The following is a 27,083-nucleotide window of genomic DNA, read 5'->3' as shown; positions in this document are numbered from 1 at the left end:
TAGCTGGCTCCTCCAGCCGTACCGCGTCTCCCCCACCTTGGCTCCTCCGGCCATGCTGCCCCCCCTTGCCTGCAGGAGCCCAGCACCGGCCCGGCAGGCGCCACTTTTGAAAAATGTGCTGAGGGGAAGCGGCTGCTTCCCCTGCACCCCCCTTAAATATGGATTTAAGAGTCTTACTTTAGGCTCCCATTTCTGAAAATCTTGGCATTTATTTATATTATAGGTTTCAGAGTAGCAGCCGTGTTAGTCTGTATCCGCAAAAAGAACAGGAGTACTTGTGGCACCTTAGAGACTAACAAATTTATTAGAGCATAAACTTTCGTGGACTACAGCCCACTTCTTCGGATGCATAACACCTAAGGGTGCCAGTCAGGATGCGGGCTCCAGTGTCACTGCCCTAAAAACACTGAGACTGTAGGTTACAACAGGTAGCCAAAGAGGGTGGTGGTGGTGGTGGGAATGGGAGGGTGAGTGTTGGGCCTGGTTAATAACGTAGCTGAAGTCGAAGTACCTTAGTTCGAACTTACTGCGGGTCCAGACGTGGCAGGCAGGTTCCCCCGTCGATGCCGCGTACTCCTCTCGCCGAGCTGGAGTACCGGCGTCGACGGGGAGCACTTCCGGGATCGATCCGGGATCGATTTATCGCGTCTAGACAAGATGCGATAAATCGATCCCAGAAGATCGATTGCTTACCTCCGGGTCCGGAGGTAAGTGTAGACCTACCCTTAGTCAAACAAGTACATTTTAGCACAATGAACAGTGCTTATGGCTTGCCATCTGCCTTGCCAATGTCAACTGACAGTGTCTTGCAGGCATAAAGGCAGAGGTGACTTTTAAGGAGGGATTTGAAGAAGGAAAAGGTGGGGACTAGATGGACTTTGCCAGAGAGCTTTTCTGCGACTGATAGGGCTTTATGGGAGAAAGGAGGAAGGTGTTTAAGGAAGAGGCTGGCTGTGACAGGTTGGAACTCTGCAGGAAGGTGGTGACACCTATGTGATGAGTTAGCAGAGAATATTTAGGCTTGACATGGGTCCAGTTTTAGTAACCTAGTTGCTATTAGTAACATTTAAAAACAAACATGGGGCCAGATCCTCAGCTGTTGTAAACAACCGTAGCTACGTTAAGTGCTGATTTACACCTGACTGTCATTTGGATATGAACCTGATCCCCTGCCCTGCTGCTCATTCACCCTATGACACACTTTGTATCTTCAGTACAGCCCTGCAATCTACCACGTAGGAGGCATACAGGACACTTGATGCAGCCTCGTCCATTTCAACTGCAACCTTAGATATTGTTAAGGCACCTGTCACCATGGTATCTATGTAGCTACCATCCCCAACATCACCCAAGGAGAATAACAGTCCCTTATTTTAATGGTCAGTGATAGTTTTGTCTCTCTTTAGGTTCTTGATCCAGAGAAGCCATGGAATCCCATTTTACTGTGAGGAGTTGCTGCGGAACCTCCATTTAAAGAACATGCTCATCTTCCATCTTTGGGAGGAGGAGGAGGAAGTAGATGATGAGTGGGAAGGCCTTTTCAGTAAGCTACTTGTCATTAACTCATCATCACTTGGTAACCTGGTCTGTTCATTCCCTCTGAAGCACCTGGCATTGGCCACTGTTGCAAGACAGGTTCTTATGTTCTTAAATGCCACAGCCCACTGTATAGTGTGTAGTGACTCACCCTCCCAGGCAGTTCTCATCTTTCTGGGAATGTTTGTCGGCCTGGCACTGGCTGCTAGAATTCAGGGAAGGAAGGAGGGTGCAAGGGGCAAAGAGGAGATGTGCTGAGGGGAATGGAAAGAGTAGCTGAACAGGCTAGGAAAGGAGGCAAGACTGGGGCCAGGGGAGGCAGCAGAGAGGGTAAGTGGTGGACGTTCAGCAGTAGAATGCTGGGTTGCAGGGTTCCATTCCTGTCTCTGGGAGGGGAGTGAGGTTGAGTGATTAAAGCATGGGACTGAGTTAGAACTCTTGGATGCTATTTGTCCCTGAGAAATTTCTATTCCTGCTCCAAATCTTTGGGACACTAAAGCTGCTCAAAAAGAGGGCAGGTGGAAAATACGCATTTTTTTAACATTGACAAAACTGCTGAACCATTTTAAGTCTTAACTTTTCAAAAAACCAAATCTGAGGCAGAGACCAAGCATGGAAAATTTCAGTCCCAAAGCTGAATGCCTAACAAAGTTATAAGTCACTGAAAAAGGTTATAATGCAATTTGTTAGCAACCTTAACAGGTTTCCTCTATGTGCTACCCCTCTAATAGTGAACAGTTATAGTTTTCCATAATAGAATATGCTGCCACCCAGTGAAATGAAAAAGCAACATATTTAAAACATTAAAGGAAACACTTTCCTACTCACCACACAGTTAATCTGTGGACTAATTGATACAAGATATTATGGTGACAAATATCTTCCAACCAAAAGATTTTGATATTTATGGGAGTGGTATCACTTGCAGTTATACTAGCTAAGATATGAGAAATGTAGCGGATAGATTCTTAGATATGTTGTTCAATATGCAGACAAAATACATTTGCCTGAAAACAAAAACAAACCCAGCACATCTGTCCATGTTTTTGATTATTAACATTTGATGGACATGCCTGGCTTGATAAATGGGTAATCAGAATAATACAATCACCAGAAACAAAACGTCTTGCATAGTGCAAAGGTAACACCCTGTTAAACAGAGAGATTTGATGATTATATTGTATAATGTTTCTTTAAATAAAAGCTGTTGTAAATATCAAAAACAAAATGATAATAATTCCATGGCAATGATTCTGTAAGCCTTTTAAAACTTCCTAAATAAATAAGGGGGAAGAGAAAAAGAGCAGCCCAGCTCCTGCAGGCCATAAACCAGCCATTTACTTCCTGGGATTAGGCTAGTACTTCCCCATATATTAGTGCCAAATTTCCATAAGGGAAGAAGAGTTACGGTTTCCTCCTAAGATAGGCCATTGATCTGATTTAGTCTAGGAAATCTAGGCGACACCAAAGAGTTGGCCCCCAGAAGAGCCAGTCTCGGAATGTTGTGATTAAGTAGAAATGCAATGGAACCTGTTTTGCATTCTGGGTGATAGAGTTTATTCTCACACCCAAATGGTTATAATGGCTGTTCCCATTAGATCTTGACAAGTATTGTTTTGCTTTGGATAGATTTAAAAAGCAAACAAATTAAAATGGGAGTTCTTGTAATTGTTTTTTCTCCTCTTTCTCTCCGTGCAGCCAATGCCATCCCCTCCAAAACGGAATCGCCTTCCAGCTCAGACAACGAATTGTACATTTGCACCATTCGCCAGAATGTCAAGTTGCAAAATATTATGCTGCCCCCTACCTTAAAAGGTGAGGGTCTGATCCTGATGTCTCCCGCCAGTGGGGACACAATGTTTCTGTTCCTTAAGGGCAGCAGTTAAAGAGGGCCTGGGAGCTTGAATGCGGCAGACAGCGCAGGTCTGAACTTTGGAGCAAAGCGGAGAAGCACGAGTCTGAGCTCTGCAGAATAGGCCAGACCTCCCAATTAGGCAAGAAGTATGTATAGTGGTTCCTCACTCTCAAGTGGGGATGGAGGCCACCCGGCCTCACTACAGGCAGGTAGTAATCAATAGTCTATGGGGAAGTTCTGGCCCGGGAGAGGGAGCGGGGGAAGGTAGAGCACAGGCAGTCTATGGCCCACAACCTCCTGACTGGAGCAGACAGCAATTAACAGTCTATGGCCCACAACCTCCTGGCTGGAGCAGACAGCAATTAACAGTCTATGGCCCACAACCTCCTGGCTGTGGCAGAGCAAAAGCAGGCAAGCGCAGACCATCCGGCCTAAGGTGCAGGGGCGGCTCTAGCTTTTTTGCCGCCCCAAGCACGGCAGACAGGCTGCCTTCGGCGGCTTGCCTGCGGGAGGTCCGCCGGTCCCGCGGCTTTGGCATACCCGCTGCCGAATTGTCGCCGAATCCACGGGACCGGCGGCCCTCCCGCAGGCAAGCCACTGAAGGCAGCCTGACTGCCGCCCTCGCAGGGACCGGCAGGGCACCCCCCGTGGCTTGCCGCCCCAGGCACGTGCGTGGTGCGCTGCTGTCTGGAGCCGCCACTGCTAAGGTGGGTAGACTGCCTCCCCAGGGGTTAGGATGACCAGATATCCCAATTTTATAGGGACAGTCCCGATTTTTTAGGCTTTTTCTTATATAGGCTCCTATTACTCCCCACCCCCTGTCCCGGTTTTTTACACTTGCTGTCTGGTCACCCTACCAGGGGTGGGGTTGGCAGCAGTGGATAGGGAGATCCGGGCCCACCCTACTCCACTGGGTCCCAGCCCAGGACCCTAACGGTGGCAGTAAGGGCCGGCTTTAGGACCTGCGGGGCCCGATTCCGCGGTCCGGGTCTTCGGTGGCGGAGGGGTCCGCTCCACATCTTCTGCGGCACTGAAGGACCCCCCGCCGCCGAAATGCCGCTGGAGTGGACCACCACCGTGTGAGCCTAAAGCGCGGGGCCCTCTTAGGCGCGGGTGCGGGGCCCTCTTACCCGCGGGGCCCGATTCCGGGGAATTGGCCTAAAGCTGGCCCTGGTGTCGGGGAATCCTTGGGGATTCTCGTCTGTCTCCTCCGACTGCAGGGCGCAGCTCCACTCAGGGCCTAGTCTGCAGGGTCGTCCTTAGGATTTAAGGGGCCCTATGCAGTATTATTAAACTGGTGCCCCTATGCCCGACGGCAGCCCGGGGGTGAGGGGGAGGTTAGGGACGAGGCAGCAAAAGATACCGGCCCCACCGGCCTGCCTCACAGTGGTGGAGAGTCACAGTTCCCCGCAGAGACCCCCTTACCCTCTCCCTCACACAGAATGCGTGGTGCTGGCACATTTGGCTCTGTGAATACAGCCCCTGCCTAAGGAGATTGCAGTGCGCACTGGGTGTGCAGGAGCCAACCCGCTCTTACCTCCTGTCATGGGCAGTGGGTGAAGCTGCCCCTTGGGGAGGCTAGCTCCCCAGCCCACCTCTTCTGCCTGTGGCCTCACCCATACTCCACTCCTGCTCTGCTCCAGGCCCCGCCCCACTCCACCCAGGCCCTACCCTCTCCCCATTGTCTCCCTCCTCTCTTCCCTCCCCCATCGTGCTCACCCCCTTCCAGCCAAATCCCTGAACCCAAATGAAGCAAATTATATTTGAAAAAAACACTCTTCTGCAATTTCTTTCTAAAGAAAATGGGGCATGTTTTCCACTGCATGCCAGATGGTGAAGACTGGACATGCAGAAGGTACCTAATTAAAAGCACTAAACTTGGAAATAAAAAAATGTCAGTCACAGGTTTTTTGATATGCCCTGAAGTTAGGTTGGACATTAGGAAAAAGTTCCTAACTGTCAAGGTGGTTAAACACTGGAATAAATTGCCTAGGGAGGTTGTGGAATCTCCATCTCTGGAGATATTTAAGAGTAGGTTAGATAAATGTCTATCAGGGATGGTCTAGACAGTATTTGGTCCTGCCATGAGGGCAGGGGACTGGACTCGATGACCTCTCGAGGTCCCTTCAGGTCCTAGAATCTATGAATCTTCACCAACTCACTAATGAAATATTTTTAAAGCAAATTTTAAACTAAGGTCCTGTAGACTAACATGTTCTGAGTAAATATTACAGTAATGCACAACTGGTTTTGTCAGCAAATTCAGAAACTGACAATATATATGTAGGGGTTGCCAAATGCCTGTTAAATGAGTTCATTACCACTTGAATGGCTCTTTAACAGTTTCAGTGTTGTGCTAATAGGTCTGGTAGGGTGGAAGACTTTTTCACTTTTAAGTTACTAGATCCCTTCCGGAGTAAGAGTCACCAGGCTTCAGCAGCCAGCTATGGGAGCCTGCAGGAAGGGTCAGAACAGGGATAGGAAGAGGCAGGAGGGGGACACTAAGACCCAGTGGTGCCCTAAATTTTCAGGTGCCCTAAGTAGCCTCCTATGCCTAAGGACGGCCCTGCTAGTCTGGGATCATGTTGAGATTCCAGCTCCCTAGAAGAGAAATAGAATCATAGAATATCAGGGTTGGAAGGGACCTCAGTAGGTCATCCAACCCCCTGCTCAAAGCAGGACCAATTTCCAACTAAATCATCCCAGCCTGACCTTAAAAACCTCTAAGGAAGGAGATTCCACCACTTCCCTAGGTAACCCATTCCAGTGCTTCACCACCCTCCTAGTGAAAAAGTTTTTCCTAATATCCAACCTAAACCTCCCCCACTGCAACTTGAGACCATTACTCCTTGTTCTCTCATCTGATACCACTGAGAACAGTCTAGATCCATCCTCTTTGGAACCCCCTTTCAGGTTGGTAGTTGAAAGCAGCTATCAAATCCCCCCTCATTCTTCTCTTCTGAAGACTAAACAATCCCAGTTCCCTCAGCCTTTCCTCATAAGTCATGTGCTCCAGCCCCCTAATAATTTTTGTTGCCTTCCGCTGGACTTTTTCCAATTTTTTCACATCCTTCTTGTAGTGTGGGGCCCAAAACTGTACACAGTACTCCAGATGAGGCCTCACCAATGTCGAATAGAGAGGAATGATCACGTCCCTCGATCTGCTGGCAATGCCCCTACTTATACAGCCCAAAATGCCGTTAGCCTTCTTGGCAACAAGGGCACACTGTTGACTCATATCCAGCTTCTCGTCCACTGTAATCCCTAGGTCCTTTTCTGCAGAACTGCTTCCTAGCCATTCAGTCCATAGTCTGAAACAGTGAATGGGATTCTTCCATCCTAAGTGCAGGACTCTGCACTTGTTCTTGTTGAACCTCATCAGGTTTGTTTTGGCCCAATCCTCTAATTTGTCTAGGTCCCTCTTATATCCTATCCCTACCCTCCAGCGTATCTACCACTCCTCCCAGTTTAGTGTCATCTGCAAACTTGCTGAGAGTGCAGTCTACGCCATCCTCCAGATCATTAATGAAGATATTGAAGACCAACCTTGGGTCACTCTGCTTGAAACCAGCTGCCAACTAGACATGGAGCCATTGATCACTACCCATTGAACCCGATGATCTAGCCAGCTTTCTATCCACCTTATAGTCCATTCATCTAGCCCATACTTCTTTAACTTGCCGGCAAGAATACTGTGGGAGACCGTATCAAAAGCTTTGCTAAAGTCAAGGAATAACACATCCACTGCTTTCCCCTCATCCACAGATCCAGTTATCTCCTCATAGAAGGCAATTAGGTTACTGAGGCATGACTTGCCCTTGGTGAATCCATGCTGACTGTTCCTGATCACTTTCCTCTCCTCTAAGTGCTTCAGAATTGATTCCTTGAGGACCTGCTCCATGATTTTTCCAGGGACTGAGGTGAGGCTGACTGGCCTGTAGTTTCCCGGATCCTCCTTTTTCCCTTTTTTAAAGATGGGCACTACATTAGCCTTTTTCCAGTCATCTGGGACCTCCTCCGATCACCATGGATTTTTAAAGATAATGGCCAATGGCTCTGCAATCACATCCGCCAACTCCTTTAGCACCCTTGGATGCCGTGCATCCGGCCCTGTGGACTTGTGCTCGTCCAGTTTTTCTAAATAGTCCTGAACCAAACCACTTCTTTCTCCACTGAGGCTGGTCACCTCCTCCCCATACTGTGCTGCCCAGTGCAGCAGTCTGGGAGCTGACCTTGTTTGTGAAGACAGAGGCAAAAAAAGCATTGAGTACGTTAGCTTTTTCCACATCCTCTGTCACTAGGTTGCCTCCCTCATTCAGTAAAGGGCCCACACTTTCCTTGACTTTCTTCTTGTTGCTAACATACCTGAAGACACCCTTCTTGTTACTCTTAACATCTCTTGCTAGCTGCAACTGCAAGTGTGATTTGGCCTTCCTGATTTCACCCCTGCATGCCAATATTTTTATACTTCTCCCTGGTCGTTTGTCCAATCTTCCACTACTTATATGCTTCTTTTTTGTGTTTAAGATCAGCAAGGATTTCACTGTTAAGCCAAGCTGGTCTCCTGCCGTATTTACTATTCTTTCTACACATCGGGATCTTTTTTCCTGCAACCTCAATAAGGATTCTTTAAAATACATCTGCTGCTCCCTCCAGTGTTCCAGCCCCAACTGAGCTCTGGGGTTCTCCTTTTATACTTTCTGTCCCGCCCCAGGACTTCTGGTGAGGGGGGAGTGGCAGATTTAGCCCTGCCCACTAGGGGGAGTGTAGTGGTCCCTTGCTCTCCAGCTTTGAGGGAGGCCACTCAGTCTCACTACAGTCTGCTTAACAGGCATTCTTCTGGCGTTTGTACTGTAAAAGGTTCTCCCCTCTTTTTGCCCCAATCTAATCCCTGAATACGCTGGTCTGCTCTTGGAGTCATGCCAGGCCTCGAGTTCAGTAGTTGGCACTCTAGCTCGGTGCAGCAGAGTTCTGATGCTGTTGTGGGAAGCCGCTTTAAGTCTCATTTAAATGACAAACTATTAAGAATTAATATAAACACAGTCCTCCTAATAAATTCTACAGTCAAATCAAGGTACTGAGCAGTTATGGTGGCTCCTGGATCAACTCATGGTCAGTACAAAAATCCAGTGTGTGAATTCCCTGTAACTGCCCATTATCAGTAGTTGCTGGTGAAGGCAGCTTTCAGAAGAGATAATTGACGTGTTAGCTTCCTCAGGTCAGTTCATTTGTAGGGTAAAAAGGACAGGATCCAGACAGGACATCCATCCTCCTCTCACTCCCAACGCTAAAGCTAACCACTGTAATCTTACTGTCTTGGTCTCTCGGGAGCACCCAGCATGGAGAAGTGATGATTTACTGAATGACTTGTTTTCGGTAGGCATCGCACTGGCTGAGTTAGACAACATGAACTCTTCGGAGCAGATGGTAGTGAAATGTGCGGCTATCATCGGGCTGACTTTCACGACTGAGTTGCTGCTCCACATCCTTCCCGAATGGACCAAGAGGAAGATGAATCAGACGCTTGCAGCCCTGGTGGATTCCCACATCTTCAAGTGTTTTCATAAAAGAAAGGACTCCCAGAAAGCACAGTCACAGGAAATGCCCTCCACAGAGTTACTTGTTTGCCCCGGGACGGTGAGACCAATTGGACAAGTGTCAGGTACGTGGAGCTGGCCAGAGACTGGGGGCATCAGAGTGTGCTGAAATCCCACTGCTCCTTGTCTGTGTTCTTGGTGATCTTTCCAGAGTGCTCTGTGAATCCTTCTTGTTAACATGCATAAAGTGCAGGGGCTGTCTCTAGTAGGAAGGAACTGTACAGGTCATTAGATTTTTTTTGCCTGTAGTTTTTAGTACTTTCTTACATCTTAAATGTATCTATTGACAGTCACAGCCTACACAATGGACTCTCACATCACACTTTGAAATAAACTCCCGAGAAGCATCTGTTTCAGGGTAATCATCAATGCCTTTTTTCTTTAAAAAAATAAAGGAAAATTCTGTACAATAATGTTGCAGCATTAGGAATGCTATTGTAAATGCATTCAAGTCACTCCTGCGGTATCTAGAGAGAGACAGTTGGGTCCAGAGGATAGGGAACTGGCCTGACACATACAGGAAACCTAAGCTCTACTTCTGGCTCTGCCACTGACCTGCAAGTCACTTCAGCTCTCTGTGTTTCAGTTTCCCGTCCCCCACTTTTCTGACTCATATGTAGATTATAAACTCATTGGGGCAGGGATTTTCTTTTATTACGCATTTATGCAGTCCCAGGATAATGTAACCCTCATTTCAGTTGAGATCTCTGTTGAATTACTTTAAGACAAACAATAATAACCATGATGTGGCAGCATATACATTAAAGCACTAAAATATAGTCATTCAAAAACCCCTAACGTACTGTGAGGACGAACAGAGGTCAAAACGGGCTGGTATGAGCTAATATGTCTTACCTGAATTTTTTATTTTGTTCTATTCTCCTTCTACCTCACCTAGATTCCACCAAACTCTCCCTACAGTGTCTAAGAGCTTGTCTACACACAGATTGGCACAGAAATCACCACACATCTTTTGTTATTTCACATCTTTTGTTATTTCGGTGCAAGTCTGGCACCAACAATAGCAACAGGCGTGAATTAAAGTGGATGAGGTTATTTTGTCGTCCGCTGGTGTATAGCCAAGTGGTGATAATTCATACAGTGTGGAACTCTGGCCCAAATCTGGTGGTTGAGGAGCCTGCTATATCCATGGCTAAGGACTGAATTTTTTAGCTCAGGCAGTAATGTCTCATGCTTTCAGATCTGGTGGTCCTAGGTTTGATCCCGACCACCAATGACCCACCCCCCAGGGCCGTGTTACACCTTTAGTGTGGACAGTTGCATCAGTGGCTGCAGCAGAAACAGAGCCTTGTGTGCTCAAATGCTGGCCTTGCTGAGAGGGGATGGATAAATCCACGTTATCTTTCAGATATCCGCTCTTCCGTTTATAACCAAATCAAGCAAGAGCAGCTGGTGATACAATGCGGCGTCATGGCGTTTTGCATGCCAATGCTGCAGGAAGCGGCCTACGAGTGCTGGCTGAAGAGCCAGAAGAAAGCCTTACATCTGAAGTGTGCGAGCTATCTAGAAGGGCAGGCTCACAAATGCAGACGCTGCGGAGAAGGGGACTTCATTTCATTTCACCGCCACGCCGTGGAAATGATGCTGGAGAGCATCGAGTCTCAGGAAAACATTTCTGAGCAGCACCAGGAATACCCATTCAGCGAAGCAGCCTCACTGATCATTTGCACAACCCTGAAAAGGCTTGAGGGTCCTTCATTTGAAGGTAAATGGAAGCCCTTGTTTCCACAGCACTCCCAGGACTGGGCTCCCCAAGGGACCATGCTGTCGGGAGGGGGCAGAATCTTACACACAGGCCTTTGCTCGCTGCTGCAGAGACTGGGGCTATGCAGGCAATGCACTGACTGCACAGTCCTCAATGCAGCTCTGCATCCCAATACTGCACGGGAGTGTATTGCGCTTCCGCGTTCTCTGAGACATGGGGCCTAGTGGGTGTGACCAAGTGTACCTCTGGGCATCTTCTGCTCTCAGCTGGTTGGATGCACCAGACACCTTTGCCAAGTCCCTTGCTCTCTTCTCCTTCACTTCCAGTAGCCCTGTCTGCTTTGTATCCTCTCCCACCCTAGGGGAAATCTATCTGGAGAGGCATCCTGGCCCCCTTTCCAGGCTCTCCCAATCCCCTTAGTTTTTCCTATATCCCCACTCTCTACCCCTCAACCCCCACATATGCTGTAACCTTTCCATGCCCCCTCACATTTCTGCTCATCCTTTAGGTCTGGTGTCAGGAGCTGAAGGGTAGGGGAACGTCAAGGACTGTGGTGGGGGCAGCGTGGGGCTGTGAAGGAGTCGTGAGAAGCAGGCAGAGGTGTGGAGTGGAAGGACTGTGTGCAGGGAAGGAGGCTATGTTAGCTGGGCTGGTAATATGTGAAGGCGGAACCTGGGCTGGCCCAAATTCTGCCTTCAGCTACAGCTAGACACAGGGTCTAGGGTATTCCACAATTCCCTGGCTGTGGGGTTTGCTGGGGAACTGAGTCCTTGCCCCAGAACTGTTCTTCATAATCTGAATTTTCCTGTTGGAACAGATATGTTTATAGGCTTTCTGATGATGGAGAAAATGGAAACAGATGCAGTGTCACCTACCTGAGTCTGCAGAGAGCCTGAAACAATGGCTTTGAGGAAAAATGGCTGAGAGAGGTGTGATCTGTCCCATTCATCTCAATCAGGACCCTGTGGACTGTTTCAGCAGCCATAGAATTTTCCAAGGAATTCACCCTGTTGGTGGAATTTGGGAGTTCTGCTGCAGAATTTGGTCCACTGCAAGCTCTTTGAGGCAGGGACCTTTTGTTCTGTGCTTGTACAGCCCCTAGCACAGGGGGGTCCTGATCTGTGTCTGGGTCTCCTGGACACTATGGCAATGCAAATAATAGTTGTTCCACAGAGCACAACGGGCACTGGCTGTGTAACCCCCACAGGTAGGGCCCTACCAAATTCACGGTCCCATTTTGGTCAATTTCATGATCATGGGATTTTAAAAATCATAAATTTCATGATTTCAGATATTTAAATCTGAAATTTCATGGTGTGGTAACTGCAAGTGTCCTGACCCAAAAGGGGGAGTGGAGGGGTCACAAGGTTATTGTAGGGGGGTTTTGGTATTGCCACCCTTACTTCTGCGCTGCTTCTGATGGGGTGATGCCTTCAGAGCTGGGTACCTGGCCAGCTGCTGCTGCTCTTCGACCACTCAGCTCTGAAGGCAGGGCAGAAGTAAGGGTGGCAATACTGTGACCCCCCCCACAATCCTCTTTTGGGTTGGGACCTCTAGTTTGAGAAACGTTGGTCTCCCCTGTAAAATTGGTGTACTTTTACCCTATACTATACAGAAGACCAGATTTCATGGGGAGGAAGGGATTTCACGGCCCGTGATGCGTTTTTCACGGCCAGTAAGAACTTAACCTTTAGAGTTTTGTCTTTTAAATGTTTAGATTTTAAGTGCTTTTGGAGAGGGAACATCTTTGTAGTCTGCGTCAGTATAGCACCTAGCACAATGGCTCACTAGCTTCCGCTGGCCACTGCCATTCGGATAGTGATGAGAAGTTGTTCTACAGCTCTTTATTAATATGTGTTTCTCTCTCCGATTTGGCAGGGATGGAGAGAAAAGCTGTGACAGCCGAGGCTTCCCTAAGCAGCACGTGCTCCCCTGAAAGTGTCCAGATGACAAGTGAAGGTAAATGTCCCATCAGATACAGAACTCACAGTAACCTGGAGGGAACGAGGCAAGACCACCACACTCAAACCCAGGGAGCTGCGGAGAGAAAGAGGGGTGAAAAAGGAAGTGGCTGAGAGGGGGAGAGATTGAGTGAAATAGTATGGGTGAAGGTATGAGACAGAGCACAAAAAAGAAAATGAAAGAGGCAGGTAAAGTATTGGTATGGAGAGTGGAGAAGGATTCAAGGGCAGTGTAGTACTAGTAGCACATACTCACCTAGTGGGCACCCCTCATGCTGCCTTGCACAGGGTCCTTGTCTCTGGCCTCACCTACTGGGCTCACTCCCTGCCCTTCAATGGCCTTTCTCAGGCTTCCTCTTCGCCCCTTCTGGGTACGCTGTGGCATGGCCATCTGACCAAGGCACATGGAAATTTAAACCCCTTTCAGGGATAACATGAAGAAGTCCAAATGAAAGGCCAATCAGATCTTCAAACTAATACCTCTTCTGCAGCCTCAGGGTCCACTGTAGTTCCCTTGCTGGCCCTGCCTCAGGACTTCTCCTGCAGAGGCCTAACCCACTCCTGTAGAGTTCTTCCTCTGGTGCTTCCTGTCTGTTAACCCTGCTGCTAGGGCTTTGCTCCATCAGAAACCGGTGTCCACTGTAGTCTGTCCCCACCTGAGCACCTTCAGTCTACTTAAAATGTCTTGCTCTGCTTCCTCTGGCCAGGCGGCAATTAGTTAATCACTCCCAAGTGTGGAGTATGACTAATTGGGGTTCTTTCCCTTGCCTTGCAGGTGATGGGGAGAAAGCCCCCTCACAGGCTTTTTTGCTGCCCCAAGCGAAAAAAACAAAACAAAAACAAACAAACAAAGAAAACAAACGGGGCAGCAAAAAACGGCAAAGCAAAAAAAAAAAAAAAAAAACCTGCGGCGTGGCCGGAGCCAGGGTGCAGGGGGACTCCCAGCGCTACAGATGTGCCCCAGGGGGGTGGGGGCGGCCGGAGCGGAACAACAACAACAACAACAAAAAGCGGCCGTGCTGCTCTAGGATTGGGCGGATTGCCGCCTCGTACAATGTGCCACCCCAAGCACGAGCTTACTTGGCTGGTGCCTGGAGCCGGCCCTGCAGGGAGGAATTGACTGTGGCCCAGCCCCTCAAAGGTATTTAGGCATCTAACTCCCATTGATTTCAATGGAAGCTCGGTGCCTAAATACCGTTGAGGCCTAGTCCCCTGAGTCAGTACTGAACCAGTGCCCTACCATGGTGCTAGGGATTGCTGCCCGGCTGGAGACTTCCCATTGTTCAGATGAAATGTAAACTTGAGCTCTGTAAGATCCTACGGCAAGTGAGGCAAGAAGAAGGATCCAAGCCCAGGTGTTCTGATCAAGTTCCAGTTTGGGTCATTCCTTTCAGCCTGCTTCAGTTCAGGCAGTCTGAATGTTGAAACATTGGCTCTCTCGAAAGAATGCTGCTGGTCACAGTACGAGTAGGAAAATATGTGCAATATGTACCAAACCTATTGCAAATAATTTAAGAGAAGAGTAAGCCTACTTCAGTGGAGTTGGACTAAAGTGAATTTGACCTAGTATGTTCATTTATGAGAACGTACAGCTTTGCACAGATTCTGCGAAAGAACTGGACATTTAGTTCTTAATGAAAAGAGGAGTTAGGTGGATTAAAGCTACCGTGTGTGGTGGTGTTTTGTGATAATAATTAAACCTCTCTCTATATATTCTCCCCTACACCACTGAGCTGTTCATCGCACCAGATCTAAGAATGTAACAAATGGAGTAGGGGCATTACGCTTATTGTGGTAATAAAATAGGGCCAAACAGGGCACTGAAAATACAGTAAAACTTCCTACAGTATTTATACAGTGTCTTTCAATGGCGTCATGTTTTACAGTTTATTTAAACATGGATTACTCACCCACCAAGAAATGCAGCCATCTCTGGGGTGGAGTACTGCAACTACTCTGTGTCAGCAACATTACCCAACAGGGTGTTTTAAGGAGTAGGAGGGAAGGAATAACCATTTCAAATGACACTCCAAAAAGTGTTTATGAAGCCGAATGTACATTTCCACAAAGAAATTAGGTCAGGACATCACGGTTGCCACCTCTAACTTTTGAGAAAAGTGCTATGAAATCTTTCATGACCATGAATGGTCAGTACCTGAGTTTAATATGTCATACAAAAGACAGTCATACTATGCTGGTTGTGGTCCTTTTACAGAAAGAAAGGAAGGGAGCGTTCAAGTCGTCATGTACAAAAGAGTACAACAGAAAATGGCTAATGTCCAATGGCAAGTCTATTGGGATGGTAGCCACTTTCATGGAGGCAGCACTCTCTTTCTCAGCTGCAGACTGCAGGTGGGGTCACGATGAAAGTTCATCACACTCTCTTTCCAATAAGCAAAGGCAGGTGATGACTCTAAGGTTGCTTTTCAGAGGAACTTTATTCTTTGATTCTTTTTCATGTTGAGCGGGTGCACCCTTGACTAGGATCTCTGTGTCCAGGCAACCATCTCCTGAAATTTTCATGATCCCCAATGCCAGTAAAGATTATTCTCTATGTAGGCAGCATGTATGAGAACCATTTGTCTTTAACAAAGGATGTGTGCAGCAAGCACTCTTAGATATGCCTTCTCCCTTGTTCTCTGAATTTCAGACATCACTACCTCTACTTTCTCCAAGAAGTTAGAGTTATTACTTCCACAAGACATTGAGAAAGGTAAATTCAAGCTTATCTTCCTGGAATGTAACAGACGAGTCATGGGTTCTTTTTTAGACTCAGTCAGTGCAGCAGTGAGAAATTAAAGACCAAATTCATGCTTGACTATAACAGCTTCTAACCCAAACAGAACTGTGCTTGTCTAGCTCAAATCACAGCTTTATTAGATATAGGACTTCCACTGATTTCAATGGGGGTTGCATCTTTGTAACGGAGAGCAAAATTTGCCTCCTCAGCATCATATATTAGCCTGAAAAATTCAGGAGTGAAAAATACTGTTTAAAAGAAAGCAACAAACAAAAATAGGTGACTAGAGGGAACTGAATTTCTCCCCCTTCCCTCTGACTAACTAAGGCTATGTCTACACTAGGGACCTTACAGCGGCACATCTGTACCGCTGCAGCTGCACTGCTGTAAGGTCTCCCGTGTAGCCGCTCTATGCTGGGGGGAGAGAGCTCTGCCATCTGCATAATTAAACCACCCCCAACAAGCAGTGGTAGCTATGTCGGCAGGAGATGCTGTCCCACCAACATAGCCCTGTCCACACCGACGCTTTTGATGGTGAAACTTATGTCAGTCGGGGCGTGGTTTTTCACACACACCCCGACCAACAAAAGTTTTGCCAACAAAAGTGCTAGTGTAGCCAAAACCTAAAATGCTGCACTGAAAAGAACCTTTAACAGTTTGATGAAGTGCATTATGGACTAACAGGTCTGGGCAAAAAACCCACCCAGTGGTTCTCAACCTGCGGCCCGCGGGCTGCTTGTGGCCCAGTCCGCACAGAGCTGCGGCCCATGTGACATCCTCAGGGCCGTAGAGGTAGTATTGGATGTGGCCCACATAACACATTGTGGGCTACATATGCAGTTCACAACGGTAAATAGGTTGAAAACCACTGGGTTAGATCATATACTGGTGTAAGTGGGTATAGCTGTGCTGACATCAATGGAGCTATGCTGATTTACACCAGCTAAAGATCTGGACCATAAAGAACATTTTTGAGAGTAGTGGGTGTTTCTTCTCTTTAAGCTATTGGCATTTGGAGGATTTCTGGGTGGGTGGAATTCTTCCCATAGGGTTACCATACATCCGGATTTCCCCGGACATGTCCGGCTTTTTGGTCCCCAAATCCCCGTCCGGGGGGGAATTGCCAAAAAGCCGGACATGTCCGGGGAAATAGGGAGGCTAGGATCTCCGAATTTATGTGTGTGGGTTGCCCGCTGTGACATCATCTCGGTGCTACACTCGGCTCCTGCCCAGGGCATGCTGGGAGCTGTAGTCCGGCCGGGCCTCACGCTCCAGGGAGAGCTGGCAGAGGGGAGCGGCCTAGAATAACAATTCCCAGCGGCCCCTGCGACGCGACCAACCTGCCCCTGTGAGGCAGCAAGCCATCGGGGGAGGGGGGCGCGGGCCCCTGTCCTTTGGGTGGGGGGTGTCTCTGGGCGCCGCTCGGCAGCCATCGCAGGGCTGGGGGGCGCCCCCGGGGGGGTTGTGGACGCCAGTGCGTTGCGGGGAGCCGGCACTGTCCGGATTTGCGTCCCCCCGGGGCTGGAGCTGCGCCCCCGGCCCCGGGCACCAGTCACGTAGGGTTACCATACGTCCGGTCTTTCCCAGACATGTCCGGCTTTTCGGCAATCAAACCCCCGTCTGGGGGGAATTGCCAAAAAGCCGAACATGTCCAGGAAAAATACCGGCCGGGCACTTCCTCTCCTGCGGCTGCTCTGCTCCTCCCCTGACTCAGACTTCGGCTCTGTTTAAGAGCCAAGCTGCCCGAGCCAGCGCTACCGGCTTCGGGCAGCCCCCGTGCCTCCGGACCCCGAGCCGCCAGCTGGGCACTTCCCTTCCCGGGCTCCAGCTGCTCTGCTCCGGCGGCGCAGGGTCTGGAGGCAAGGGGGCCGCCCGAAGCCGGTAGCGCTGGCTTGGGCAGCTTGGCTCTTAAACAGAGCCGAAGAGTCAGGGGAGGAGCAGAGCAGCTGGAGCCCGGGAGGGAAAGTGCCCGGCCGGGGGCGCAGGGTCCGGAGGCATAGGGGCTGCCCAAAGCCCGAGCGCTACCAGCTTCACGGGTTTGCCGGGCAGCCTCCAGACCCTGCGCCCCCGGCTGGGCGCTTCCCCTCCCGGGCTCCAGCTGTGCTGGGGAAGCGCCGGCTGGGGGTGCAGGGTCTGGAGGCTGCCCAGCAAACCGTGAAGCCGGTAGCGCTTGGGCAGCCCTTTTCGCGTGGCTGGGAGGGAGGAGGGGGAGTTAGGGCGGGGACTTTGGGGAATGGGCGGAGTAGGGGCGGAGTTGGGGCGGGGGTGGGAAAGGGTGGGGCCAGGGCCCCGTGGAGTGTCCTCTTTTTTTATTTTTTAAATATGGTAACCCTATCTTCCCATTAACTGTGGCCTTTGGAGTTTCCTGGCCTCGTATGTCACACACTAAGTCTGCAGTGAAGACATTTCCTATGTTATGGAATTTCATCTCATTATCTTAGTGCTAGAGAATGGTAAAAAGCAGCTCTTAGTCCAGGACATATGATGTTGCATTGAACCCAGTGGTTGATTTTCTTTCCAGAGACTGAAAAGGCACTAAAGAAACACAAGATGTTGCCAGAGGCACTAAAGAAACACAAGATGTTGCCAGAGGAAAATCTTAAGTATGGGAACAAGGTCTTCATTCACCAGACCACTTTACAATGAAATAGATTCCTAGGGGCTCCAGAGGTTGTGAGTGGAATATATGCATTTGGCTGCTACCTGTGGGGGAAGACATTACCTGATGGGGGGCAAGATACCCATGGAGACTGGGAATTTGGAGGGTGTGAAGGACTCTCTCAGAATGGAACATCCCTACTGTCAGGGCCCCATGCATTCCATGGCACAATGGGACTCCTACATTCTACAGCAGCATTAATTTACTCCAGGGGTTGGCAACCTATGGCACGTGTGCCGAAGGTGGCACGCAAGCTGATTTTCAGTGGCACTCACACTGCCCGGGTCCTGGCCACCAGTTCGGGGGGGCTCTGCATTTTAATTTAATTTTAAATGAAGCTTCTTAAACATTTTAAAAACCTTATTTACTTTACATATAACAATAGTTTAGTTATATATTATAGACTTATAGAAAGAGACCTTCTGAAAATGTTAAAATGTATTACTGGCACGCGAAACCTTAAATCAGAGTGAAAAAATGAAGACTCGGCACACCACTTCTGAAAAGTTGTTGACCCTGATTTACTCTCTCTCTCTCTCTCTGGGAAATGCCCTTCATTCCCACTCACTCTCCCTCCCATCCCCCCGTGGCTCATAGCTAAACATTCTTGCAGTAGAATTTGTTTATTTTCAACAGTCCAAGAATGGATTTTTCATTACACCCTCTGGGTGGCCTGGCTCCACACCCCAAACCTTAGCTCCTGCCCCAGCCTGGCCCAGAGCCCTCTTCCCCAATGGATGCCAGGGAAGTGGGAAGCTGGGAGCTGGCTTAGTGGCTCATCTTTTCAGACCTTGGCTGTTGTACCATTCTTCAGCCTGGTTAGCTCACCAACCTGTGTTGTTCCATGGAGTTGGTGCTTTCCCTACTCCCTGGCTCTATGGAACCATGCAGGGAGCGTGCACTGAAATAACTCTCTGTTGTGAGGAAATCTGCAGAGCAAGAGGTCCTGGCAGGTCAGGAAGATAAAACGGTGAGTGCCTGAATGCAGCAAACCAGTGAATTCCATGGCAGAAATGGTGGTTTCTGTGGCATCCTGGAAAAATGGCAACTTGTGCAGCCATGGAAGATCAGAGTTGATGGAGCCCTGGTTGAGATGGATGCGGCAGAACACACTCTCAGAATGATGGTTTCAGGCTCTCTGCAGACTCAGGCAGGCATCTCTCCATCTGTTTACATTCAATTCACGTTTTCAAGGTCCTGCTCGGGAAAGACAGATAGTCATGAAAGCTGCATGCTGTCTGGGCCAGCTATGGTTCACAGTCCTGCTGCAGATGAGCCAAGGGCAGGAGATACAGATTAATCAATTAGGTCACATTTCTTTTCTATCCAAAGGAAGGTACTCAGGCCTGCTTACAAAGTTATCTTGTAGAGCCGCTGTTCAGTCAGGTACATTTTAGCCAACTTTTGTGCTCCGCTTTCTCTCTGGCGTGTTAAGAGACAGGAAGCTCTCCAAGCTGAAATGGTTTCGGTTATTCTGTTTAGGAGGGATTAGGTGCTGGTGCTGTCAGAGGCGATGGAGTTCTGTCTTCTCAAGCAAGGCAGGGAAAGGGCTGCCTGCATCCTGGCCAAAAGCACAGGGTGCCAAGGCTGGCTAATGTCACAGGCTTGTGCCGTGGGCCTGGGTTCCCTCCAGAAATCCTGCAATGACGTCTGCATCTCAGCTTTCATTTGTAAGAAATCTGTTTCCAGATCTTGCAAAAAAAAAGAACTTGAAAAAACAGAAGGGAGAGTAACTGATGCAGGGATGTGACGTCTGCCTGAGTCTGCAGGGGAACAGCAGCCACTGTAGCTAGGGAGGATGCTGCCTGAGCCCACACCACAGCAGACAGGGCAGGGCCAAGGGAGAAGGGGGGCTCTGCCATGTCTGGTGGAGGTGGTGGTGGGGGAGCATTGCCACATGTCCATCCTCTAGTGGCCACAAGACCCCATGTGGGGGTGTGCCAAGAGTCGCAGATTGCCTTAAACTTGCCCTGCATAAAGGAATACCATAGTCTTCCTCCAGTACAGTGCCATAAAGGCACAGGAGGGGCTAGGAGTTTAGGGACAGAGAGCACCATCCCCTGGGTCACAAGAACAACATAAAAACAGCACCAGGGAATTAGAACTGTGAATTCTGCCAAACACAGATATACAAGAAAGCCTTGTGACATGGGAATCCTGCCCCTTCTCTGCCATCTTGTCTCCGGCAGAGCTGAAAAGATAGAGAAGGAGTTTCTGGAAAGGCTGGACGAGATCATTCATCAGTCTGACAGGGATTGGGAGAAGATCAAGCGCTTGGGATCCTGCGAATGTGAAGACATCGTGGAGTCTGTCTTTGTGCCCCTGGCCCGGCACTGCATGGCGATGGGAGAATACACCAGAGGCTTGTATTACTTGTTGGAGTGTGCAGCGGCTTACTTACATCTGTCAAACAACTACATGGTGAGCTGCTTTGCTTCCTTGATCCCATGCGAGTTCACGTCCTTTCCGTTGGTCTCCCTTTTACTTCTCGCCATATTAGCAGGCTACCCCAGATTTCATCTAGGAACACACGTTCTTTGGTTCTTTCAGACTGTAGTGTTAGGCCCTACATTTTCCTTGCCTCTCCTTCCTACTTTGCTAGAGACCCTGAGCTGTGGCGCAGGATTTTAATGTCACAGACATAGCACATGAGAGATTACAAGCATACATACAGTTTAATATTATTACCCCTTTTGACCTGAGCTTTAAGTCAAAATTTGGGATCCTGTGGGTTGTTTCTGTTAGAAGGAAAAACTAAGTCAGCCATTTCATTGATGCAATCCTCTTGATTTACAAGGAATGTACATAAAGTTCTGTTTCCCTGAACACTGTAGGACTCAAACAGCTGGAGACAGTTAATTGCTCACAGATCCAAGTTTCTTTCGAGACAGCACTCTGTCCCAACGCTCTCGCTCTTGCACCTTTTTCTCAGGGTCATGCTACAAGTCCTTCTGTGGCTCTCCTGGCTTTCTTCTGCCTTCTCTGGGTCTTTCTGTGGTGTTTCTCACCCACACACGCCTGTGCAGTCCAGTCAATCCCAAGCCCTATGTTTGTTATCAGACTCCCAGGAAACTGCTTAGGTCACATGGATCAACTCCTGCTCCAGCTTTGCCCGTGGCCTGTGTTTTGGGGGGAGGTTCCTATCGCTTTGGCTGTCTGTTCCAGAAAAGAGGTGAGTGCCTCACACATTTGTCCGGAGTGAAGGCCAGCTCTCACATGCACCAGCCTCAAGGCAGTTTCACCCAACCCCCCAGTATAGTGAATATAGTAGTGGGAGGGGAGTGAGGAATGTTTAAAGGCATGGTGGTTTAGGGCACTAGCCCCAGTCCTCTAGAGGCTGGGGCACAGGGGGTGGGGAAGATAAGGAGATCATTAGGGACATGATTTTGGGAGGCCCATCATAGTCTCTCGGTGACAATTAGTCATATGACAAAAATCATCATATGAATTAGCAATCTCTACCATGGAGAGCTCATGGGAGAGATAGGGTGCTTCTAGTCAGAATTAGAGTATGTTACCGAGCTGTGGAAGGTGCCCACAACTGGAATAGCCTGGAGGAGGCGGTACGCAGGTCAGGAATAAGGTCATTGGCAGGGCTGTGTGGGGGGTGAGGGGGGGTTGAAGGGTGACTGGGACTCAGTGCCATCAGTCCTTGAGTACTACATTTCCTCCATACATTCAGTCAAAGAAACCCATGGGCATTATGTCCCAGCTCTGCAGGCAGCTCCTGGGTTACTCCAAGGGGAAAGAAAGCAATGTTGCTGTCCTAGACAGAGTGAAGAGAGCTCCCTTTGCTTTGTGGCTTGATTCACCCCTGTGTGAGCACAGCTAGGGTGGCGAAGAGACGGGATGCACAGCCGCAGCTCCGTGATTCAGTGCCATGTTGCCCTGGCGTGCGATAGCTGCATGAGGGCAACCCTAGCTTAGGCTTCCAGCAGTGGAAGATCAGGCATAAAGCTTTGCTATGACCCCATTCTGCTCACACCTTGCCCTCAGAACACTCCCTCCTTCCTCTGCCACAGGGTGTGGGAGGAGGGGGGCAGGAGACACATTGCTGCCTCCACCTGTGCAGAGGGGATTCTCCCACTGGCCATCTCCTGCTGCTTGCAGTGGCCGTAGCAGACCAGAGAATCCAGCCGTTTCTCTTCAGCTGGTGGTGGGGTTGGAGAAAGTGTGCGGCACAGATGGTCACCTACCCTTCTCTGTGGTTTGTTTTGCTTAAGGCCTTTTGCAATTTGAATACAGCAGAGAATCTGATCAAATCGGTGGACTTCAGAGCGACTGTAATTAACCAGTTTGAGGAAGCTACCTTCTACAGACTGAAGGGTGAGGTAAGGAGACAGCAAGACATTGAGGAACCTCTTTATGTATCTGGTTGGGGCCATCTATGGAAGATGATTGCAGGTTTCCTGTGTCTCCCTCCTATGTCCGTACAACCTCATCCAAAACTAAAAGTCCAAACTACTGGATGGGCTCGCATGCCCCCTTTGCCTTAGGTGGGGCCACTGAGTTGTCTCTCACAGCTATCTTAAATGAGGAGTGGAGGACACAATAGTTTCAATGAGGTTTAACCCAACCCACTCTCTACTCCCCACCTCCGCCCTTGGCTCCAGCATTGATGTCATGCTAGAAAATGGCAGCTGAGAGCCCCACCATTTCGGAACATGCAGTTGACTGATAACAAACGGTCTTTGTCTCACTCTTGCTTCCCCTCTGCAGGTCTGTTATAACATGGGCCAAATGAATTTGGCAAAGAAATTCATCAGGAAGGCTTTGATTTTATTAAACAGAAGATTCCCATTTACCTTGATTGGAGTCTTTTTTAAGACGCTGATGGAAGAGTCAAAGCACACCAGAAGAAGCAGCAATTCTTGTATAGTCGCAGTAAAGGGTAGGAAGTAGAACTGGAGTAAAACCAAGTTGGGTGGATTTTACTTTAGTCTCTGGTTGTCATTTAGACCTCGATCCTGCAAACACTTAAGCACATGCTTAATATGAAGCATGTAACTTGCATGCTTCAAATTAAGCATGTGAAGAGTGGGGGTTTTAAAAAATGGTGTAGGGAAGAGGGAATTACAGATATGTGCATTCCCAATGGTACAGTACTTTAAAGCAAGGCATTTATTTTGGAAAACAGGAATCGATTGCAAAGAAATGCATTTGCTTTTGAGAATATTTTTATACTCCCTGCTACTGCTGAAGGCATTATTTCCAAATGTTGGCCTGTCCTTGCTAACCAGCCTCGTCATGGGAATGCTCATATTTCAGTCTGGGAACAGTGCTTCAATTTACCCGTTTGTGATAAAAATGGGTGCAACATATGTAAACAAGTTTTAAGGTTTTTATTTGCACTATAAACAATCTACTTGAACAGTGCCAATGCTTTAACAGAATGTATGCTACTGCATGGCTGCGTAATGTGTTTACGAGCATTCTTTTAGGTTGTGGAGCAAGAAGTCATCATCTTAGTGGTTCGGGGATGTCCTAGGTGAAGGGGCACCTGAGATTAGGAGAAGCTCTTTTGGGAGCCATGGGCTTTGGGACCAACGGGGGCAGAGGGAGCAAGGAAAAGCATCTGGTGTTATGGAGAGACCCTTTGGGCCGTGCAGGATAGTGTTGCTGGGGATTCAAGCAGAGAGAGAGAGATGAGGCGGTGGGGGTATCAGCATGAGGGGCTGGAGGTACCCAGGAAGGGGAGATATCAGAGTGGGGTGCATAATGGGGGAGGTGCTGTGGAGGGGGAAGCTGGGGGAGATGAGGGAGCCCCGGTGGAGGGAGGCAGTGGTGGAACAGCAGGGGAGGGGTTGGTGGCAGAGGTCAGTGAGGCAGCCCGGGGTACCAGGCGGTGAGGGTTAAGGCAGTGGAAAGGAGGAAGTGCAGAGGTGAAGGGTTAAGGTAGGAGGGGAGAAGGGGAGCCTGAAGATGGGGTGCTTGGGGGTGAAGGTGAGATAGTGAGGACAGGTAGAAGTGATGGACAGTCCAGCAGGGGGATCTCAGGAGTGGGGAAAAAAGTGAGCAGGAAAAGGCTGGATTCCAGGAGGGGTAGGTGAGGCCCTGAGGGGTGGGATGATGGAGTTTGGGTTGAGGCACCAGGGGGGAGTCAGGCTGTCTCACCTCTCCCCCAGGAATCCCCAATGTACCTCATCATATTCCCCTGCTGCTGCCACCCTCCTCCTCTGCTCACCTTCTTCCCCATCTCTGCTGGAACCCCCTTCCTGCTGCCGCAACTCCCCCCTTCCCCCCATTACATTCACCTCTTACAGCCACTGGTGGGGGAGATGGACAGAGTAATTCTCTGCCACGAAGCAACCCTCCTTCCTGGATCACCAAAATGTCCTAGCACAACTGCCTTTCATCCGATACCCCTCAATAAAACACCAACATCTACTTTGGCCTCCCCCTACAATGTCCCCAGTGGCAGGCTCCCAGCCTACCCTGCAGCAATCTCCAGATGGTGAGCTGAGTTTTCACCCTCCTCCCGCTCCAGGCTTCTCTCCATGTGAAATCCGTCCAGACTCCCCAATAGCCCTCTTGTTCTCTCTGCCCCAAACAGCCTCCCACTCCAGTCTCTTTCCTCTCTCCCAGCCCTTCCGGCTTCTCTTTCCTTCCCCGAAGATCACCAGTCTCTCAAGCTTTTCTTCACAACATGAACCTTGTTCTTTTGAAATAATAAATGGCAGCCAAGGTTCTTCTGTGATCCCATGACTCCAGGAGCTGGGGCTTTAGGAAAAATGCCATCTATCACGAGAGTTGACAGCATGGCTTTCCCCATATCCCCCTCACAGCTATCCCCTGTGATGCTCCCCATAACTGTGCCCCCCCATGCTTGCGGGATAGTGGGGGAGAAGCGTCTGACCCAGCCAATGGTGCTCCCTCATGCCCTGGCCAAGCCCCTCCTGCTCCCCTCTGCTGACAGAGCAACCCCTGCTGGCACAGGGCTACAATTGCTAATCCCCCCGGCTGGAGCCTAAAAGCTGATCTGTAGTGGCCAGGGAAGGGGGAGGGTTCTCAGCATTGCTGCATAAAGCAGCCTCAGGTTCTTCTGTGCTGCTCCCTTCTGCAGCCAGCCAAAGTGGGGGAGCAGATGTCTCCCATCCTTCCCAATGCCCACAGGTACCCTCAATCTCCCTGCTGCTACATCCACCTCCCCCACAATGCCACCCCTCCGTTGACTGACCCTCTCCCAACTGGTACCCCATCATCCGATTGCTACTTCTTCCTTTCCCCTTTCCTGCCCCTGGAATCCTCCATGCCTCCTCTCCTAGGAGGAGGAAGAAATGTCCAGTTCAGGATCCCTCCTCCTCCCACTGCTGCTCTCTGTTTAATTAGTAGTAATAGTGAGATCTTTGTGCTGCTGTGATCTGCTCTGGCTAAAGATGTCTCTTGTGTGACAGGGAGAAGAAATTAGCTTTCCTGTACCAGCAGGGCCACTGCCTTTCCTTATTGTGGCAACTTTTCAGCCTGGACACTGCTACAAACAGCAAGAAGTTCTGTCACCTGGCAGCACTCATGAAGGTGAACTCAGCAGAGGAATCAGAGGATGAGAGCCAGGTGGGTCCACCTTCGCCACTGGGAACCCTCTCCTCCTGCCCCCAAAGAAGAGGAAGTAACTGTGGTGACAGGACACACCCTGCCCAAAGGGGATTGAAGAGTCCTGACTGTTATGGAGCAGATGTCCGATTTCAACAAACAATGGGTTGACCTGTAAAAGCTGGCTTTGGATAATCATCCCAATGTTCTGATGTTTTTCTGAACCTCATTCACACTGTCTAAGCCTCTGGGGCTGGAAATCTCATGGAAAACCAGCTTTCTTGTCAGATTTCCAGCATGCCTTGCTTCTTTCTGTCTTGGCTGGTAAAACATGCCCATGGTCTTCCTTGTCATGTTGCAGCACTTCTGCCTCTGGTAAGAACTAGGGAGGCAGAGATGTGGTGAAATGACAAACAAAGTTCACTGAGCTTTTTAAGCCTCCCAAAAGAGTTGATCTGAGGTTCAGTTTCATTTTTTTTATTGTAACAGTTTAGGTTGGTTCTGATTTTTAAGCTATTGCTAATTTCATGTACACTAGTTTATATTCTGTGTCTGTACAACACCTAGCACAGGGGGGGAATCCTGACTGGAGCCTTTAGACATGAGCATAATAAACGTTAATATTAATAATCCTAATTTTTTTTAATGGTCAGTGTTGTAAGAGAAAAAGGAACAAAGAAATGTGGGTGTTTCTGGTTCATCCATGTGTCCCTTTTGAGCCTATACCAGATAACGATTCAGTCAACAGTTTCAGGCTCTTGTTTTTTCTTGTTTTGAACATTTTAGATCATTTCATCCTATTCGGAATTCTCACTCTGCTGCCAGATGATGGGTAACGAAGATAAATGGATGAAATATGAGCTGATGGCCATCCAGCGTAGCTCTCACCTCCGGGTTATCGGAGGAGGGCTATTAACAACAGTTAAATTAGCACAGTCATTGGCCTCTATGAAGCTCTGCTTGGGTAACCTGCCCTTATCTATTCAATTAGGTAAGTCTGCTTTCATCGTATACTGTGAAGAGAAGGTGTCAGTATTAAGGGAGAGACTTAATACATTTGTTTTCTCCACAGGCTATCGAGCCCATGAAATGTGTGTGCGTCTGAAGAAACCGAAGCTGGACTATCTGGTTCTCTGCATGCTCTTCAAAGCTCTCTTTCTGAGCACCAGGTATGATGCAAATGTATGTTCCCATATGGATGGGCTAAGGAGAATGGTGTATGGAGAAGAAATCTAACAGGGAACTGTGGGAGGTCGATGGAGACACAAGTATAGTAAATATAAAGAAATCCCAATGACTTCAGTGGGCAAGGCATGTGGTTACAATGACAGAAGACAGACCAGTGTCTCTAGGAAGTGTCTCTAGGAAGGACATCATGTTTAAGGCCCTGTATAAATCAAATTTTTTTTTTTAAAGAAAATTCCCGACAGTTTGCAAGGAATGAATTTGATAAGTACATTTAGTCAATTGTAAGGAAAA

The 27,083-nt window shown here is 48.9% G+C and overlaps 1 protein-coding gene across 1 annotated transcript in view; it reads left to right on the top strand.

The window, feature by feature from the left end:
• The window catches only part of LOC128836144 (adenylate cyclase type 10-like), a 64,142-nt gene that overhangs the window by 24,922 nt on the left and 12,137 nt on the right, over positions 1 to 27,083 (top strand). Inside the window, exons 15-27 of the mRNA XM_054026160.1 lie at positions 1,420 to 1,576; positions 3,235 to 3,351; positions 8,772 to 9,053; positions 10,358 to 10,714; positions 12,593 to 12,673; positions 15,326 to 15,388; positions 17,937 to 18,018; positions 20,264 to 20,495; positions 22,298 to 22,405; positions 25,138 to 25,187; positions 25,469 to 25,625; positions 26,391 to 26,595; positions 26,677 to 26,773. Of these exons, the coding sequence (XP_053882135.1) occupies positions 1,420 to 1,576; positions 3,235 to 3,351; positions 8,772 to 9,053; positions 10,358 to 10,714; positions 12,593 to 12,673; positions 15,326 to 15,388; positions 17,937 to 18,018; positions 20,264 to 20,495; positions 22,298 to 22,405; positions 25,138 to 25,187; positions 25,469 to 25,625; positions 26,391 to 26,595; positions 26,677 to 26,773 (1,988 nt within the window). The remainder of the gene's footprint in view (positions 1 to 1,419; positions 1,577 to 3,234; positions 3,352 to 8,771; positions 9,054 to 10,357; positions 10,715 to 12,592; positions 12,674 to 15,325; positions 15,389 to 17,936; positions 18,019 to 20,263; positions 20,496 to 22,297; positions 22,406 to 25,137; positions 25,188 to 25,468; positions 25,626 to 26,390; positions 26,596 to 26,676; positions 26,774 to 27,083) is intronic.

Source organism: Malaclemys terrapin, chromosome 4, assembly GCF_027887155.1.
Source record: "Malaclemys terrapin pileata isolate rMalTer1 chromosome 4, rMalTer1.hap1, whole genome shotgun sequence".
NCBI classification, from domain to species: Eukaryota; Metazoa; Chordata; order Testudines; family Emydidae; genus Malaclemys; species Malaclemys terrapin.
The sequence above is the reverse complement of the archived record's forward strand: the minus strand, read 5'-3'. Positions and strand labels throughout refer to the sequence as shown.